Below are 14,387 nucleotides of genomic sequence, written 5' to 3' on the forward strand. Positions count from 1 at the left end.
TCCCATTATTGGCTTTCTAGGTGGCTCAGCGGTAAAGTCTCCTGCGATGCAGGAGACTCAGGTTTGATCCCTGGGTTGGGAAGATCCCCTCGAAGACAACCCATTCCAGTATTCTTGCCTAGAGAATTCCATGGGCAGAGGATCCTGGCAGGCTACAGTCTGTGGGGTTGCAAAGAGTCGGACAGGACTGAGTGACTGAACACACACACATAAATCCCTTTGTTAATGAGATTATGTGTTGACTGTGATAGGGAGTGAGCAAATTTAAGCTTTAATCAAGATATACATCAACACTCCATTACTTCAAATTCCTGTGTGTGTGTGCATGCCCAGCTGTTTCAAAAGGATGAATATTGGTCTGGCATTTAGGCAACCCTTATTAGATAATGTAGTGTTAGTTGCTCAATCATGTCTGACTCTTATTATCAGGTCATTTTTGAATTCTCCTGTGAGTGGATGACCATATAGATCAAGGTCATTTAGAATGGAGACTGTGTTTTCTGAGGTCAGAAGTCATCCTCTCATAACCAGTAAGATCAACATAATCCAATGCTTGACTATCAGCAATTATTACTTGTGGGTCATGTGGACTCTTTTCACAGTGAACTGAACTACTGCTTATTCACAAGACACAGTAACTTGTGGTTACAATTGGGTTTCTGAAATTAAATTCAAAAGAATGATTGTCTTTTTTTTTTTTTTTTGCCACTTCTTATATTCTGCAGAATTACAAAGCTGTTCATAAAGTGTTTTAGTGGTGTTTTGTTTTTTGTTTTAGGGGATGTGTTGTTGGCTACAGCTTTTCTATCTTATTCTGGTCCCTTTAATCAAGAATTTCGCAATCTGCTGTTAAATGACTGGCAGAAAGAAATGAAAGCCCGGGAAATTCCATTTGGAGACAATCTAAACCTCAATGAGATGTTGATTGATGCTCCTACCATTAGTGAGTGGAACCTCCAAGGCCTGCCCAATGATGACCTGTCCATTCAGAATGGAATTATTGTCACAAAAGCATCTCGCTATCCTTTGCTAATTGACCCACAGACTCAAGGCAAGATCTGGATTAAAAATAAAGAAAACCAGAATGAACTCCAGGTAATCTTCGTTTGAATATAAATGGGCTTCCCTGGTGGCTCAGAATGTAAAGAATCTGCCTGCAGTGCAGGAGACCCAGATCTATCTCTGGGTTGGAAAGATCCCCTGCAGGAGGGCATGGCAACCCACTCCAGTATTCTTGCCTGGAGAATCCCATGGACAGAGGAGCCTGGTGGGCTACAGTCCATTGAGTCACAAGAGTTGGGCACATTTGCCCCAGATCAACAATATCTGAGAAGAAATATTTCATATTTAGAAATAATTTTGTTATTAATATTTAGATATTAATATTTATAAGCAATGCCTAAAATTGCATTATTTGGATTCTTGTTTATCTCTCCTAATGCTGTCCATCAAAGGGGTCAGACTCCCTTCTGTTAGGGCCTAAGGTTCTCCCTGATAAACAGAGCAGAGCAGAGCTGTGTCACACTAGGTGTGTCGCAAATAAAGACACTTTATAGTTATTTCCTGATTATTTGTCACAAATGTGGTGGTGGGGGAAAGGCAGTATTGTCACAGAGAGTGTTCACCTGCTTCTTAGTGAAAGGAAACGATGCGGTCAAATGCTCTGTAGATTCTTTAGAAAACTGAAAATAGAGCTACCATCTGATCCTACAGTCCCACTCCTGGGCATATATCTGGAGAAAACCATAATTCAAAAAGATGCATGCATTCCATTGTTCATAGCAGCACTATTTACAATCTCCCAGACCTGGAAGCAACCTAAATGTCCATTGACGGAGGAATGGATAAAGAAGATAACAGTATATTTGTACAATGGAATATTACTCAGCCATACAAAAGAATGAAATAGTATCATTCACAGCAACAGGGATGGACCTAGAGATTGTCATACAGAGTGAAGTAAGCTAGACAAAAACAAATAGTATGTCACTTATATGTATTAGTAGAATCTAAAAAATGATATAAACAAACTTATATACAAAACATAAATAGAGCCACAGACATAGAAAACAAACTTATGGTCACCAAAGGGGAAAGGTGATGGAGGAGGAATAAATTAGGTTAGGATTAACATAAACACACTACTACTGTATATAAAATAGATAACCAGCAAGGACCTGCTGTATAGCACAGGGAACTTTTTCTATGTTTTGTAATAGTCTGAAAAAAATATTTACAACCAAATCACTTTGCTGTGCATCTGAAACTAACACAATATTGTAAGTCAACTCTTAGTGCCTTTGAGTGCCATGAGCTCATTGTGTCCGACTCTTTACCACCTCATGGACTGTAGCCCACCAGGCTCTTCTGTCCAAGGAATTTTCCAGGCAAGAATGCTGGCGTGGCTTGCCCTTTCATTCTCTAGGGGATCTTCTCAACCCAGGGATTGAAGCTGTGTCTCCTGTGTCTCCCGCATTGCAGGCAGATTCTTTACCCCCAAGCCCCTTCAATTAAGTGAATAAAAATAAGGAAATGATGATTTGCTAAGGTGAAGAAAGGAAACTGTAGAGCAACATTTTGATCTTGTTTCTATTTTTTTTGTCTATATTCTTCAAGATTTTTATCTTTATTTATTTATTTTTCATTTATTTTTATTAGTTGGAGGCTAATTACTTTACAATATTGTCTTGTTTCTAGATCACATCTCTAAATCACAAGTACTTCAGAAACCACCTGGAGGACAGTCTTTCTCTTGGAAGACCCTTGCTAATCGAAGATGTTGGGGAGGAACTAGATCCAGCCCTGGATAATGTTTTGGAGAGAAACTTCATTAAGACTGGGTCTACCTTTAAGGTGGGTTAAACCTGCAGATGACAGTGTGCAGAGCAGTTGCCAGGAGGCCAGGTCAATGTGACATAGGTCACAGTTTCTCATTAAACATCAACTCAGATTCAAGTCTGGGGCAGGAGGCATTTGCTTTTCTCTTCCGTGCTTACTGAGTTGGGATCAAGAGTAGCCTTTTTAGGAACATCTGCTTCACTTGTATCATGAAGCCTGACTCCATTCTGATGTTAGACTTTGCACGGCTTTCAAGCTCCATCATGCCCCTCCCCTGCCATCCCAAATCTGGGCAAGCTGATGAGAAAGCGTGGCTCTGCTCTCTTTGGTGAAAGTGAAAGTCACTGTTTTCAGTGACTATACAGTCCATGGAATCTATGCAGTCTGTGGAATTCTCCAGGCCAGACTACTGGAGTGGGTAGCCTTTCTCTTCTCCAGGGGATCTTCCCAACCCAGGGATTGAACCGAGGTCTCCCACATTGAAGGCGAATTCTTCACCAGCTGAGTCACAGTGGGAAATCCAAACCATGCAACTTCCTGTTCATGACCATATCTGGGAAGCCTCATCCTAGTTGCATCCCATAATCTCCGTGAAACCCTAAAACACCTGCTTCTCTCTGCTCTCTTAAGTGATTTTACTTTGGACCTGTTTGGCAGCCTACCCTGAATCTCCAGAAATTCTCATGTGAATAATAAACCTTTTTCATATCTTTTGGTACATGATTGACATCCTCCATCTTGACTTCTGAACCAGATTTTGGGTGGGGAATCCAGCTCACTTCTGCAGTGTGATCACAACAATTTTGGTGATAAATTCTATGTGCGTGTGTGCTCAGCCACTTCAGTCTTGTCTGACTCTTTGCGAACCCATGGACTATAGCCTGTCAGGCTCCTCTGTCCATGGGATTCTCCAGGCAAGAATACTGGAGTGGGTTGCCATGCCCTCCTGCAGGAGATCTTCCCGACCCAAGGATCGAACCACATGACCAGTGGCTCCTGCATGGCGGACAGATTCTTTATTGCTGAGCCACCAGGGAAGCGCAATAAATTCAATATTTATTTGTTTGTAGTTTTATTGATTTGTTTATTTTTGGCTGTACTGGATCTTTGTTGCTTCCTAGTTTTGTCTCATTGCGGTGAGTGGGGGTTACTCTTTAGTAGTGGTGCATGGACTTCTCATTGCAGGGGCTTCTCTTGTTGCAGAGCACAGGCTCTAGGGTCCTCAGGCTATAGTAGTTGTGCCTCATGGGCTTCACAGTTGCAGTTCTCAGGCTCCAGAGCACAGGCTCTATGGTTGTGGCACATGGACTTAGTTACTCCTTGGCATGTGGGATCTTCCTGGATCAGAGATCCAACCTGTGCCTCCAGCATTGGCAGGTGGTTTCTTTACCATTGAGCCATCAGGGAAGCCTCAAATTCTGTTTTTTTGGATGATGTATGTTGGATGGCATCACTAACTCAATGGACATGAGTTTGAGTGGGATCCAGGAGATGGTGAAGGACAGGGAGGCCTGGCGTGCTGTAGTCCATGGGGTCACAAAGAGTTGGACATGACTGAGTGACTGAACAACAACCAACAAATATTGAATTAACTTCCTTTCCTCCCTCCTTCCCTTCTTCCATCCCTCCTTCCCTTTTTCTCCCTTCCTCCTTCCTCTCTTACTTTAGTCCTTCTTTCTTTTCATCCTAGTGGCCTGAAGCCCTGTGAATGCCTAATGAACATTTCTTTTTAAGTATACACATGATCTCTAGGTATATAGTGGTTTAAAGTGATATTAGATCCTAAGCAAAAAACACACAGTGAGGTGTATCTGTGTTTTTTTTTTACTTTTAACTTTCTTTTTATAACAAAGGTGAAAGTCGGTGACAAAGAGATAGATGTGATGGATGGCTTCAGACTCTACATCACCACCAAGCTGCCCAATCCAGCCTACACCCCTGAAATAAGTGCTCGGACCTCCATCATCGATTTCACAGTCACTATGAAAGGTCTAGAAGACCAGTTACTGGGGAGAGTCATTCTCACAGAGAAGCAGGTAAGTAAAGTGTGCAACAAAGTAAAGTATGCAGCCCCACCAGGGCTTCCCTGGGGGCTCAGATGGTAAAGAATCTGCCTGCAGTGTGGGAAACCTGGGTTCGATCCCTGGGTTGGGAAGATCCCCTGGAGGAGGGCATGGTAACTCACTCCAGTATTCTTGCCTGGAGAATCCCCATGGACAAGAGGAGCCTGGCGGGCTATAGTCTGTGGGGTCACAAAGAGTCAGACATGACTGAGCAACTAAACACAGCACAGAGTATGGCCCTCCCCCTTTCTGCATCACATTGTGGTTCTTTCATTAACAAAAATAAGGTGATGAACAGTGTGATGGGATTGAATCCCCCTTTTAATTCCCGTGTTTCTTCCATTATTCATTTTCAAGTGTCTTTAATAACAGCTAGCCAATATCTACCTGGTACACTGCATCTGTATCACATAAATAACATATGTATCATCAATTGATTTTATATAGGGGAATGATGTAACTATGAGAATATCTGTCTCATTTTCAGCATCACGGTTCTGGTTTTATACTCCTTAAATTTTCTGAAGTTTGTTCTATTCCTAGTTCTAGTCACCCGTTGAATTTTAGCTTTCTAGTATGTCTGGGGTTTCCCAGGTGGCACAGTGGTAAAGAATCCACCTGCTAATGCAGGAGATGTAGGGGATACAGGTTTGATCCCTAGGTCAGGAAGATGCCCTGGAGGAGGAAATGGTAACCCACTCCAATATTCTTGTCTGGAGAATCCCATGGACATAGGAGTCTTGAGGTCTATAGTTGATGGGGTTGCAAAGAATCAGACATGACTGACCACACACATACATGCACCCACACAGTATACATCTAGGTTTTTATTTCATTTGATTCATCATTATGCTTTTGGAATATAAAATTGGAACATTGTACCCAGATAGCACAGCACTGCCAATTCTTATTTGTTATCCAAGAGTGCTTGCTATAGCTTGCAAGAAGACAACTTTGTTACCCTAGATTTCACTGTACACCTTCTGAAGGCTACTGGCTTCACTACGCTCTAAGCATAATTCTGTGTCTGTTTTCTCTCAATGAGAAATGGCCAATAATTTATAAACTTCCTTGTTCTGAATCAGCATTTTCTCCAGGGAACTTTTGAGTTGTAAGGAAAGAAATCTGGAGGGTTTTAATGGGACTCTGTCAATGAGGCTGTGTGAACTCTGAAAGTTTCTATTGATTTTCTTCTTGAGTTAGATAGCCGTGAGGAGTTCAGTTTAATTTATGCCCCCCTTCCACACTGACCTAAAGATTTATTTAGGTTAAAACTATCAGCAAAATCTTTGGGATCTGCCCCTCCTTTTATCACCTCTTCTCTATGTCTGACCACGTGTCCTCTTCTGAGCCCTCCCTTGTACCTGTATTTCTCTGTCTCCTTCCCTTCTTCCCTTTTTATGAATCTTCTCTATTTATTTAAAAAACCCCTGGTGGCTCAGACAGTAAGGAATCTGCCTTCAACGCAGGAGACCCAGGTTCGATCCCTGGGTTGGGAAGATCCCTTGGAGTAGGAAATAGCAACCCACTCCAATATTCTTGCCTGGGAAGTCCATGGACAGAGGAGTCTGGTTGGCCAGAGTCAAATGTGGTTGCGAAGAATCAGATGCGACTGAGTGACTTAACACTTTGACTTTCAGTTTTCTGTTTATTTTTAATTTATGGTACACAGATCACAGAGTTATGTAGTTGGAAGTTACATTAAGAGGGTTTAATCCAGTTTCATCAATTCACATGGTTGGTGACTTCCATGTGGTAGGAACTGATGCTAGAATTCCTACCAGAGACTGGAGTAACAGCCTTCCAAATATGTACTTGTTTATTTTTGGAGTCTCAGTCAAGATGGTTGAAGAACTTTAGTGCTGATGCAGCCTCACTTCAGAAAGGACTAGGATTCTTAATCAACAACAAGGCCTGTGGAGCCTGGGCATCCTTGAGGGTCTTCAGTTTAATATCCATCGCCTGTTATCTGTCTGTTTGTCTGTCTATCTATCTACTTACCTACCTACCTCACTTCCTTCCTTCCTCCCATTTTTTCTTATTTCCATTCTTTCTTCCTTCCTTTCATTTTTATTGGAGTATAGTTGCTTTACAGGCTTCCCTGGTGGCTCAGTGGTAAAGAATCCATCTGTCCATGCAGGAGATGCGGGTTCAATCCCTGGGTCAGGAAGATGCCCTGGAGAAGGAAATGGCAACCAAGTCCATGGGGTTTATTTATAAAGAGTCCGATATGACTTAGCAACTAAATAGCACAAGAGTTGCTCCACAGTATAGCTTTGGCTATACAGTAAAGCGAATCGGCTATGCATATGCATATACATATACATGGACTTCCCAGGTAGCACAGTGGTGAAGACTCTGCCTGCCAGTGCAGGAGATGCAAGAGATGTGGGTCCAATCCTTGAGTCAGGGAAGCTCCTCTGGAGTAGGAAATGGTAACCCACTTCAGTATTCTTGCTGGAAAATTCCATGGACAGAGAAGCCTGGTGGGCTACAGTCAAAAAGAGTTGGACATGACTGAGAAGCTGAGTGCACATATACATAAACATATACACATATCCCCGCTTTTCTGGATTCCCGTCCCAGTCAGGTCTCCACGGAGCGCTGAATGGAGTCCCCTGTGCCCTGCAGTAGGTTCTTGTTAGTTGTCTGTTTTATACACAGGCTCTGCTTTTACCTGTGGTGTTGGCTTCAGGGAGATAAGGGTCTTTGATGGCACTTTGAATAATATCCTTGTCCTCAACTTTCTCTCTGTTTAGCTGAGATGAAGGTGGTCTCCTTGGGAAAAAAAAAATAATTTGGTCTCCCAGATTTTTAGTTGCAACAAAACAACTCCAGGGCTGAGTCGTTAATTGTTGCAGCAGAGGTTTAAAATGAAATAAGGAGCACTTTAAGCTCATTGGAAGACTTTGAACAGTCTTGGAAAGCCAGTAAGGATCCCAGGCTGGACTTTGCCTTACTTCCTGGGAAAGCTGAGTGTTTTGACACTTCATTCTCTTACCATCGTCTCATTATCAGAGTTCATTCCAGGCTCACGGTAAATGATTTTTATAGAGGTGTGGTCAGAGCAATATGACACTCTTTCTGTTATAATAACAGAGGGCCATCTTACCCTGAACCACATTATAATACAACATGTAATCTCTATTTTCTTTTCTCTGAAGCAAAGCATTATGCAAGAAGTGAGCTTCATTGTTGTTATTGTTCAGTAGCTCAGTCGTGTCCAAATCTTTGTGACCCCGTGGACTGCAGCACCCAGGCTTCCGTGTCCTTCACTAACTCCTGGAGTCTCCTCAAACTCATAATCCATTGAGTCAGTGATGCCATCCAACCATCTCATCCTCTGTTGCCCCCTTCTCCTCTTGCCATCAACCTTTCCCAGCATCAGGGTGTTTTCCAATGAACCATCTCTTTGCATCACGTGGCCAAAGTATTGGAGCTTCAGCATCAGTCCTTCCAATGAATATTCATGGTTGATTTCCTTTAGATTGACTGATTTGATCTCCTTGCAGTCCAAGGGACTCTCAAGAGTCTTCTACAGCACCACAGTTTGAAAGCATCAGTTCTTCAGCTCTGAGCTGCTGGACTTGATTGTGCTGGATTTTAGTAGCCTGCTTTCTGCCGGAAGCCTTTCCTTTTGCAGCATCTGTTCTGCCCACTGTGCCCCTGAATCTGCTCGCTCTGCTGAATCTTTGCAGCCTGGGCAAGAGGGTCTAAGTTGATCTTCACTTTCAGGGAATTTTTTGTCATCTAGTTCCTGAGTTGATAAGAGCCTATGTCTGTGCCTATGGACACAGATATAAAACTCTTTTTAAGTCTAAATTATTTCTTTGACTTTAGCAACAATGCAGTCTCCCTTATAATCACTTTTTGAGTGATTGTAAAAATATCAATATTAAATGCTATTGAGCCAAGGAGGGGGCTGTTGGAAGTTAAGAAAATCCCATAGGTATGAGGTTGATGTTGGAAAGCATCTAAGACATTCCCTAAATGTGGGGAAACATCAAAATCAGTGGTAAACTTCTTCAGTCAGGATAAGTTATGCCTTCACCGCTCTCTTGATCCTTCTGGTGAAAGGAGGCTTGGAACAGTAACTTAGGGTGCAAGGGAAAGTCCACTCTTCTTTGAGTCCATAAATCTACCAGCTGTCCAGTGTTCTGGGAATACAGGCAGTGAGGAGGAGCTTTATTATCACACAGGATCTGGTCTCACGAATGCTCCACTGTCCAGCCTGTCAGACCCTCAGGTTTGTTTACTTAAGAAACAAATGGAAACCGTAGAGCATATGAATGGAAGGAAAGCAGATTTTTAACCAACTTTGTAACTTTCTCTGTGCTTCAAGGCAGTCTTTTTAAATGCATGGGCTGTCCAAGTTCACATCCAAGTCCAGTACAATTGTTGATCCGATGTTATTCTTGTGAGTAGATTTAGACAGCTTTCTCTTGTCACCAGAAGGTGATGTATCAAGACCTTTTTAAACAGCAGCAGATCAGTAGCCCTCCAGAAACTTTCCTTTAAAGAAACCCAGTCTCTTAGGGTCTCTCTCATCTTGATCCTAGAGAATAGGACAGAAACTCAAAAAGAACTATATACTCCTAGGAGAGAAATATTCATAAACAGTTAACAACCTCTACTGGCCATAAAATGCAAAGCCTCAAGGGTCATCATTGTTCAGAATTTCAGATGAGCAAACAGGTGTGTGATTTAATTCTTTTGGAGGTAGAAGGACCTGAACTTGGTGGGACTGACATGAAAAATAATTTAATAAAGACACTAAATAGACATTGTTATCACCAGCTCATTTGGTGGAGAAACAAATAAATCTGTGTTCAGTTGTTTACCCTTTCATTTTAATTACCAGTGCAAGGGACAGAGAGAAGACTCTTTGGGAATGAAAGCCTGAGTGATACCTTAAAATGAGAACTCTGGAAGGCTGCCATCTATTTCCTTTGATTGTTTCGAAAACTCTGGCGATAGATGAATTTTATGTACACAAAGAATTTTTGTTTTCATTTGTATCTTCATTGAGCCACTTTATTAAAATAGTAGTTTATTTACTTATTATTTTTGGCTGTGCTGGATCTTCGTTGCGTGGGTTCTTAGTTGCGGTGGGTGGGGGATGCTCTCTAGTTGCGGTGCTCGGGCTTCTCACTTTGCTGGCTCCTCTTGATGTGGAAGACGGGCTCTAGGGCGCGAGGGTTTCAGTTGTTGCGGTGAGTGGACTCTGTAGTTGTAGCTCCTGGGCTCTAGAGCACAGGCTCAATAGTTTTGGCGCAGGGACTTAGTTGCTGCACGGCATGTGGGGTCTTCTCGCGTCAGGGATTTGAACCCGAGTCTCCTGCATTGACACTCAGATTCTTTACGACTGAGCCACCAGGAAAGCTCCTGAGCCACTTAAGTTCTGATCGTTTAATTAATTAATAGTACATTTCCTGAACTTGCACTGAATCACTACTGTACTTTCTTACTCGACTTGGGGATACTTTTCACTTTATCACAGTTTATATAAATTTTTTTGTTGTAGCCTTAGTGTAAAGAATACATCCCCTGGAGAAGGGAACCTTCCTGATCCAGGGATCAGCTCAGGTCTTCTGCATTGCAGGCAAATTTTTTTAACATTTGAGCCACCAGGGAAGCCCTTAATGTGAAGAATACATAACACAAATGTTTACTATTCTGTGTGTGTGTGTGTGTGTGTGTGTGTGTGTCTGTCTGTCTGTCTGTGTGTTAAGAGATAATCCCTTTGTTAGGAAAAATGCTTATAGACAAAATTATTTTGCTTAATTCTCCCCTACATATTAATTTGAAGAAGAACAGTATTTGGAAATAAAGTTGTAGTTCAACAGAACTTTGTTTACATCAATCATACAAATGAAAATATGCCTAAAACTTTATCCCAAGGTAGGCTTTCCTTTTAAAAATCTCATGGAAAGCAAGTAGAAATTGTCTGATTTTCTTTCAGAGATATCTTTCTTTGTCCTCTCACTATTGTTCTAGTCTAATGTTTGGCGACTAGGGTGGTATTTAGTGAATAGTTTGCTTTTGTAATTCCAAATATTACTTTAGGTTGTAGTATTTACTTTATTTTTTTTTTCTTTTTAATTAATTAATTTTTTTCAGTGGGTTTTGTCATACATTGACATGAATCAGCAATAGATTTACACGTATTCCCCATCCCGATCCCCCCTCCCACCTCCCTCTCCACCCGATTCCTCTGGGTCTTCCCAGTGCACCAGGCCTGAGCACTTGTCTCATGCATCCCACCTGGGCTGGTGACCTGTTTCACCATAGATAGTATACATGCTGTTCTTTCGCAACATCCCACCCTCACCTTCTCCCACAGAGTTCAAAAGTCTGTTCTGTACTTCTGTGTCTCTTTTTCTGTTTTGCATATAGGGTTGTCGTTACCATCTTTCTAAATTCCATACATATGTGTTAGTATGCTGTAATGTTCTGTATCTTTCTGGCTTACTTCACTCTGTGTAATGGGCTCCAGTTTCATCCATCTCATTAGAACTGGTTCAAATGAATTCTTTTTAACGGCTGAGTAATATTCCATGGTGTATATATACCACAGCTTCCTTATCCATTCATCTGCTGATGGGCATCTAGGTTGCTTCCATGTCCTGGCTATTATAAACAGTGCTGCGATGAACATTGGGGTGCACGTGTCTCTTTCAGATCTGGTTTCCTCAGTGTGTATGCCCAGAAGTGGGATTGCTGGGTCATATGGCAGTTCTATTTCCAGTTTTTTAAGAAATCTCCACACTGTTCTCCATAACGGCTGTACTAGTTTGCATTCCCATCAACAGTGTAAGAGGGTTCCCTTTTCTCCACACCCTCTCCAGCATTTATTGCTTGTAGACTTTTGGATAGCAGCCATCCTGACTGACGTGTAATGGTACCTCATTGTGGTTTTGATTTGCATTTCTCTGATAATGAGTGATGTTGAGCATCTTTTCATGTGTTTGTTAGTATTTACTTTAAAGTAGATTATTTTGTCAGTACAAACTATGGGGGAAATGTACTTCTTCAGTTCAGTTCAGTTGCTCAGTCGTGTACAACTCTTTGCAACCCCATGAATCGCAGCACGCCAGGCCTCCCTGTCCATCACAATCTCCCGGAGTTTACTCAAACTCATGCCCATCAAGTCGGTGATGCCATCCAGCCATCTCATCCTCAGTTGTCCCCTTTGCCTCCTGCCCCCAATCCCTTCCAGCATCAGGGTCTTTTCCAATGAGTCAACTTTTCGCATGAGGTGGCCAAAGTATTGGAGTTTCAGCTTCAGCATCAGTCCTTCCAATGAACAGCCAGGACTTATCTCCTTCAGGATGGACTGGTTGGATCTCCTTGCAGTCCAAGGGACTCTCAAGAGTCTTCTCCAACACCACAGTTCAAAAGCATCAATTTTTTGGTGCTCAGCTTTCTTCACAGTTCAACTCTCACATCCATACATGACCACTGGAAAAACCATAGCCTCCACCAGATGGACCTTTGTTGGCAAAGTAATGTCTCTGCTTTTTAATATGCTATCTAGGTTGGTCATAACTTTCTTTCCAAGGAGTAAGCATCTTTTAATTTCATGGCTGCAGTCACCATCTGCAGTGATTTTGGAGCCCCCAAAAATAAAGTCTGACACTGTTTCCACTGTGTCCCCATCTATTTCCCATGAGGTGATAGGACCAGATGCCATGATCTTACTTTTCTGAATGTTAAGCTTTAAGCCAACTTTTTCACTCTACTCTTTCACTGTCATCAAGAGGCTTTTTAGTTCCTCTTCACTTTCTGCCATAAGGGTGGTGTCATCTGCATATCTGAGGTTATTGATATTTCTCCTGGCAATCTTAATTCCAGCTTGTGCTTCTTCCAGCCCAGCATTTCTCATGATGTACTCTGCATATAAGTTAAATAAGCAGGGTGACAATATACAGCCTTGACGTACTCTTTTCCCTATTTGGAACCAGTCTGTTGTTCCATGTCCAGTTCTAACTGTTGCTTCCTGACCTGCATAGAGGTTTCTCAAGAGGCAGGTCAGGTGGTCTGGTATTCCCATCGCTTTCAGAATTTTCCACAGTTTATTGTGATCCACACAGTCAAAGGCTTTGGCATAGTCAATAAAGCAGAAATAGATGTTTTTCTGGAACTCTCTTGCTTTTTCGATGATCCAGCGGATATTGGCAATTTGATCTCTGGTTCCTCTGCCTTTTCTAAAACCAGCTTGAACATCTGGAAGTTCTCAGTTCACGTATTGCTGAAGCCTGGCTTGGAGAATTTTGAGCATCACCTTACTACCGTGTGAGATGAGTGCAATTGTGCGGTAGTTTGAGCATTCTTTGGGATTGCCTTTCTTAGGGATTGGAATGAAAACTGACCTTTTCCAGTCCTGTGGCCACTGCTGAGTTTTCCAAATTTGCTGGCATATTGAGTGCAGCACTTTCACAGCATCATCTTTCAGGATTTGAAATAGCTCAACTGGAATTCCATCACATTCACTAGCTTTGTTCGTAGTGATGCTTTCTAAGGCCCACTTGACTTCACATTCCAGGATGTCTGGCTCTAGGTCAGTGATCACACCATTGTGATTATCTGGGTCATGAAGATCTTTTTTGTACAGTTCTTCTGTGTATTCTTGCCACCTCTTCTTAATATCTTCTGCTTCTGTTAGGTCCATACCATTTCTGTCCTTTATTGAGCCCATTTTTGCATGAAATATTCCCTTGGTATCTCTAATTTTCTTGAAGAGATCTCTAGTCTTTCCTATTTAGGAAAACTGTTGTTTTCCTCTATTTCTTTCCATTGATCGCTGAGGAAGGCTTTCTTATCTCTCCTGGCTATTCTTGGGAACTCTGCATTCAAATGGGAATATCTTTCCTTTTCTCCTTTGCTTTTTGCTTCTCTTCTTTTCACAACTATTTGTAAAGCCTCCTCAGACAACCATTTTGCCTTTTGCATTTCTTTTCTATGGGGATGGTCTTGATCCCTGTCTCCTGTACAATGTCACGAACCTCTGTCCATAGTTCATCAGGCTCTCAGTCTATGAGATCTAGTCCCTTATATCTATTTCTCACTTCCACTGTATATTCATGAGGGATTTGATTAAGGTCATACCTGAATGGTCTAGTGGTTATCCCTACTCTCTTCAGTTTAAGTCTGAATTTGGCAATAAGGAGTTCATGATCTGAGCCACAGTCAGCTCCAGGTCTTGTTTTTGCTGACTGTATAGAGCTTCTCCATCTTTGGCTGCAAAGAATATAATCAATCTGATTTTGGTATTGGCCATCTGGTGATGTCCATGTGTAGAGTCTTCTCTTGTGTTGTTGGAAGAGGGTGTTTGCTATGACCAGTGCGTTCTCTTGGCAAAACTCTATTAGCCTTTGCCCTGCTTCATTCTGTACTCCAAGGTCAAATTTGCCTGTTACTCCAGGTGTTTCTTGACTTCCTACTTTTGCATTCCAGTCCCTTGTAATGAAAAGGACGTCTTTTTTG

The 14,387-nt window shown here is 42.0% G+C and overlaps 1 protein-coding gene across 1 annotated transcript in view; it reads left to right on the forward strand.

Moving 5' to 3' along the window:
* The window catches only part of DNAH5 (dynein axonemal heavy chain 5), a 324,549-nt gene that overhangs the window by 258,608 nt on the left and 51,554 nt on the right, over positions 1 to 14,387 (forward strand). Inside the window, exons 63-65 of the mRNA XM_043887792.1 lie at positions 779 to 1,095; positions 2,698 to 2,853; positions 4,692 to 4,874. Of these exons, the coding sequence (XP_043743727.1) occupies positions 779 to 1,095; positions 2,698 to 2,853; positions 4,692 to 4,874 (656 nt within the window). The remainder of the gene's footprint in view (positions 1 to 778; positions 1,096 to 2,697; positions 2,854 to 4,691; positions 4,875 to 14,387) is intronic.

Source organism: Cervus elaphus, chromosome 25, assembly GCF_910594005.1.
Source record: "Cervus elaphus chromosome 25, mCerEla1.1, whole genome shotgun sequence".
NCBI classification, from domain to species: Eukaryota; Metazoa; Chordata; class Mammalia; order Artiodactyla; family Cervidae; genus Cervus; species Cervus elaphus.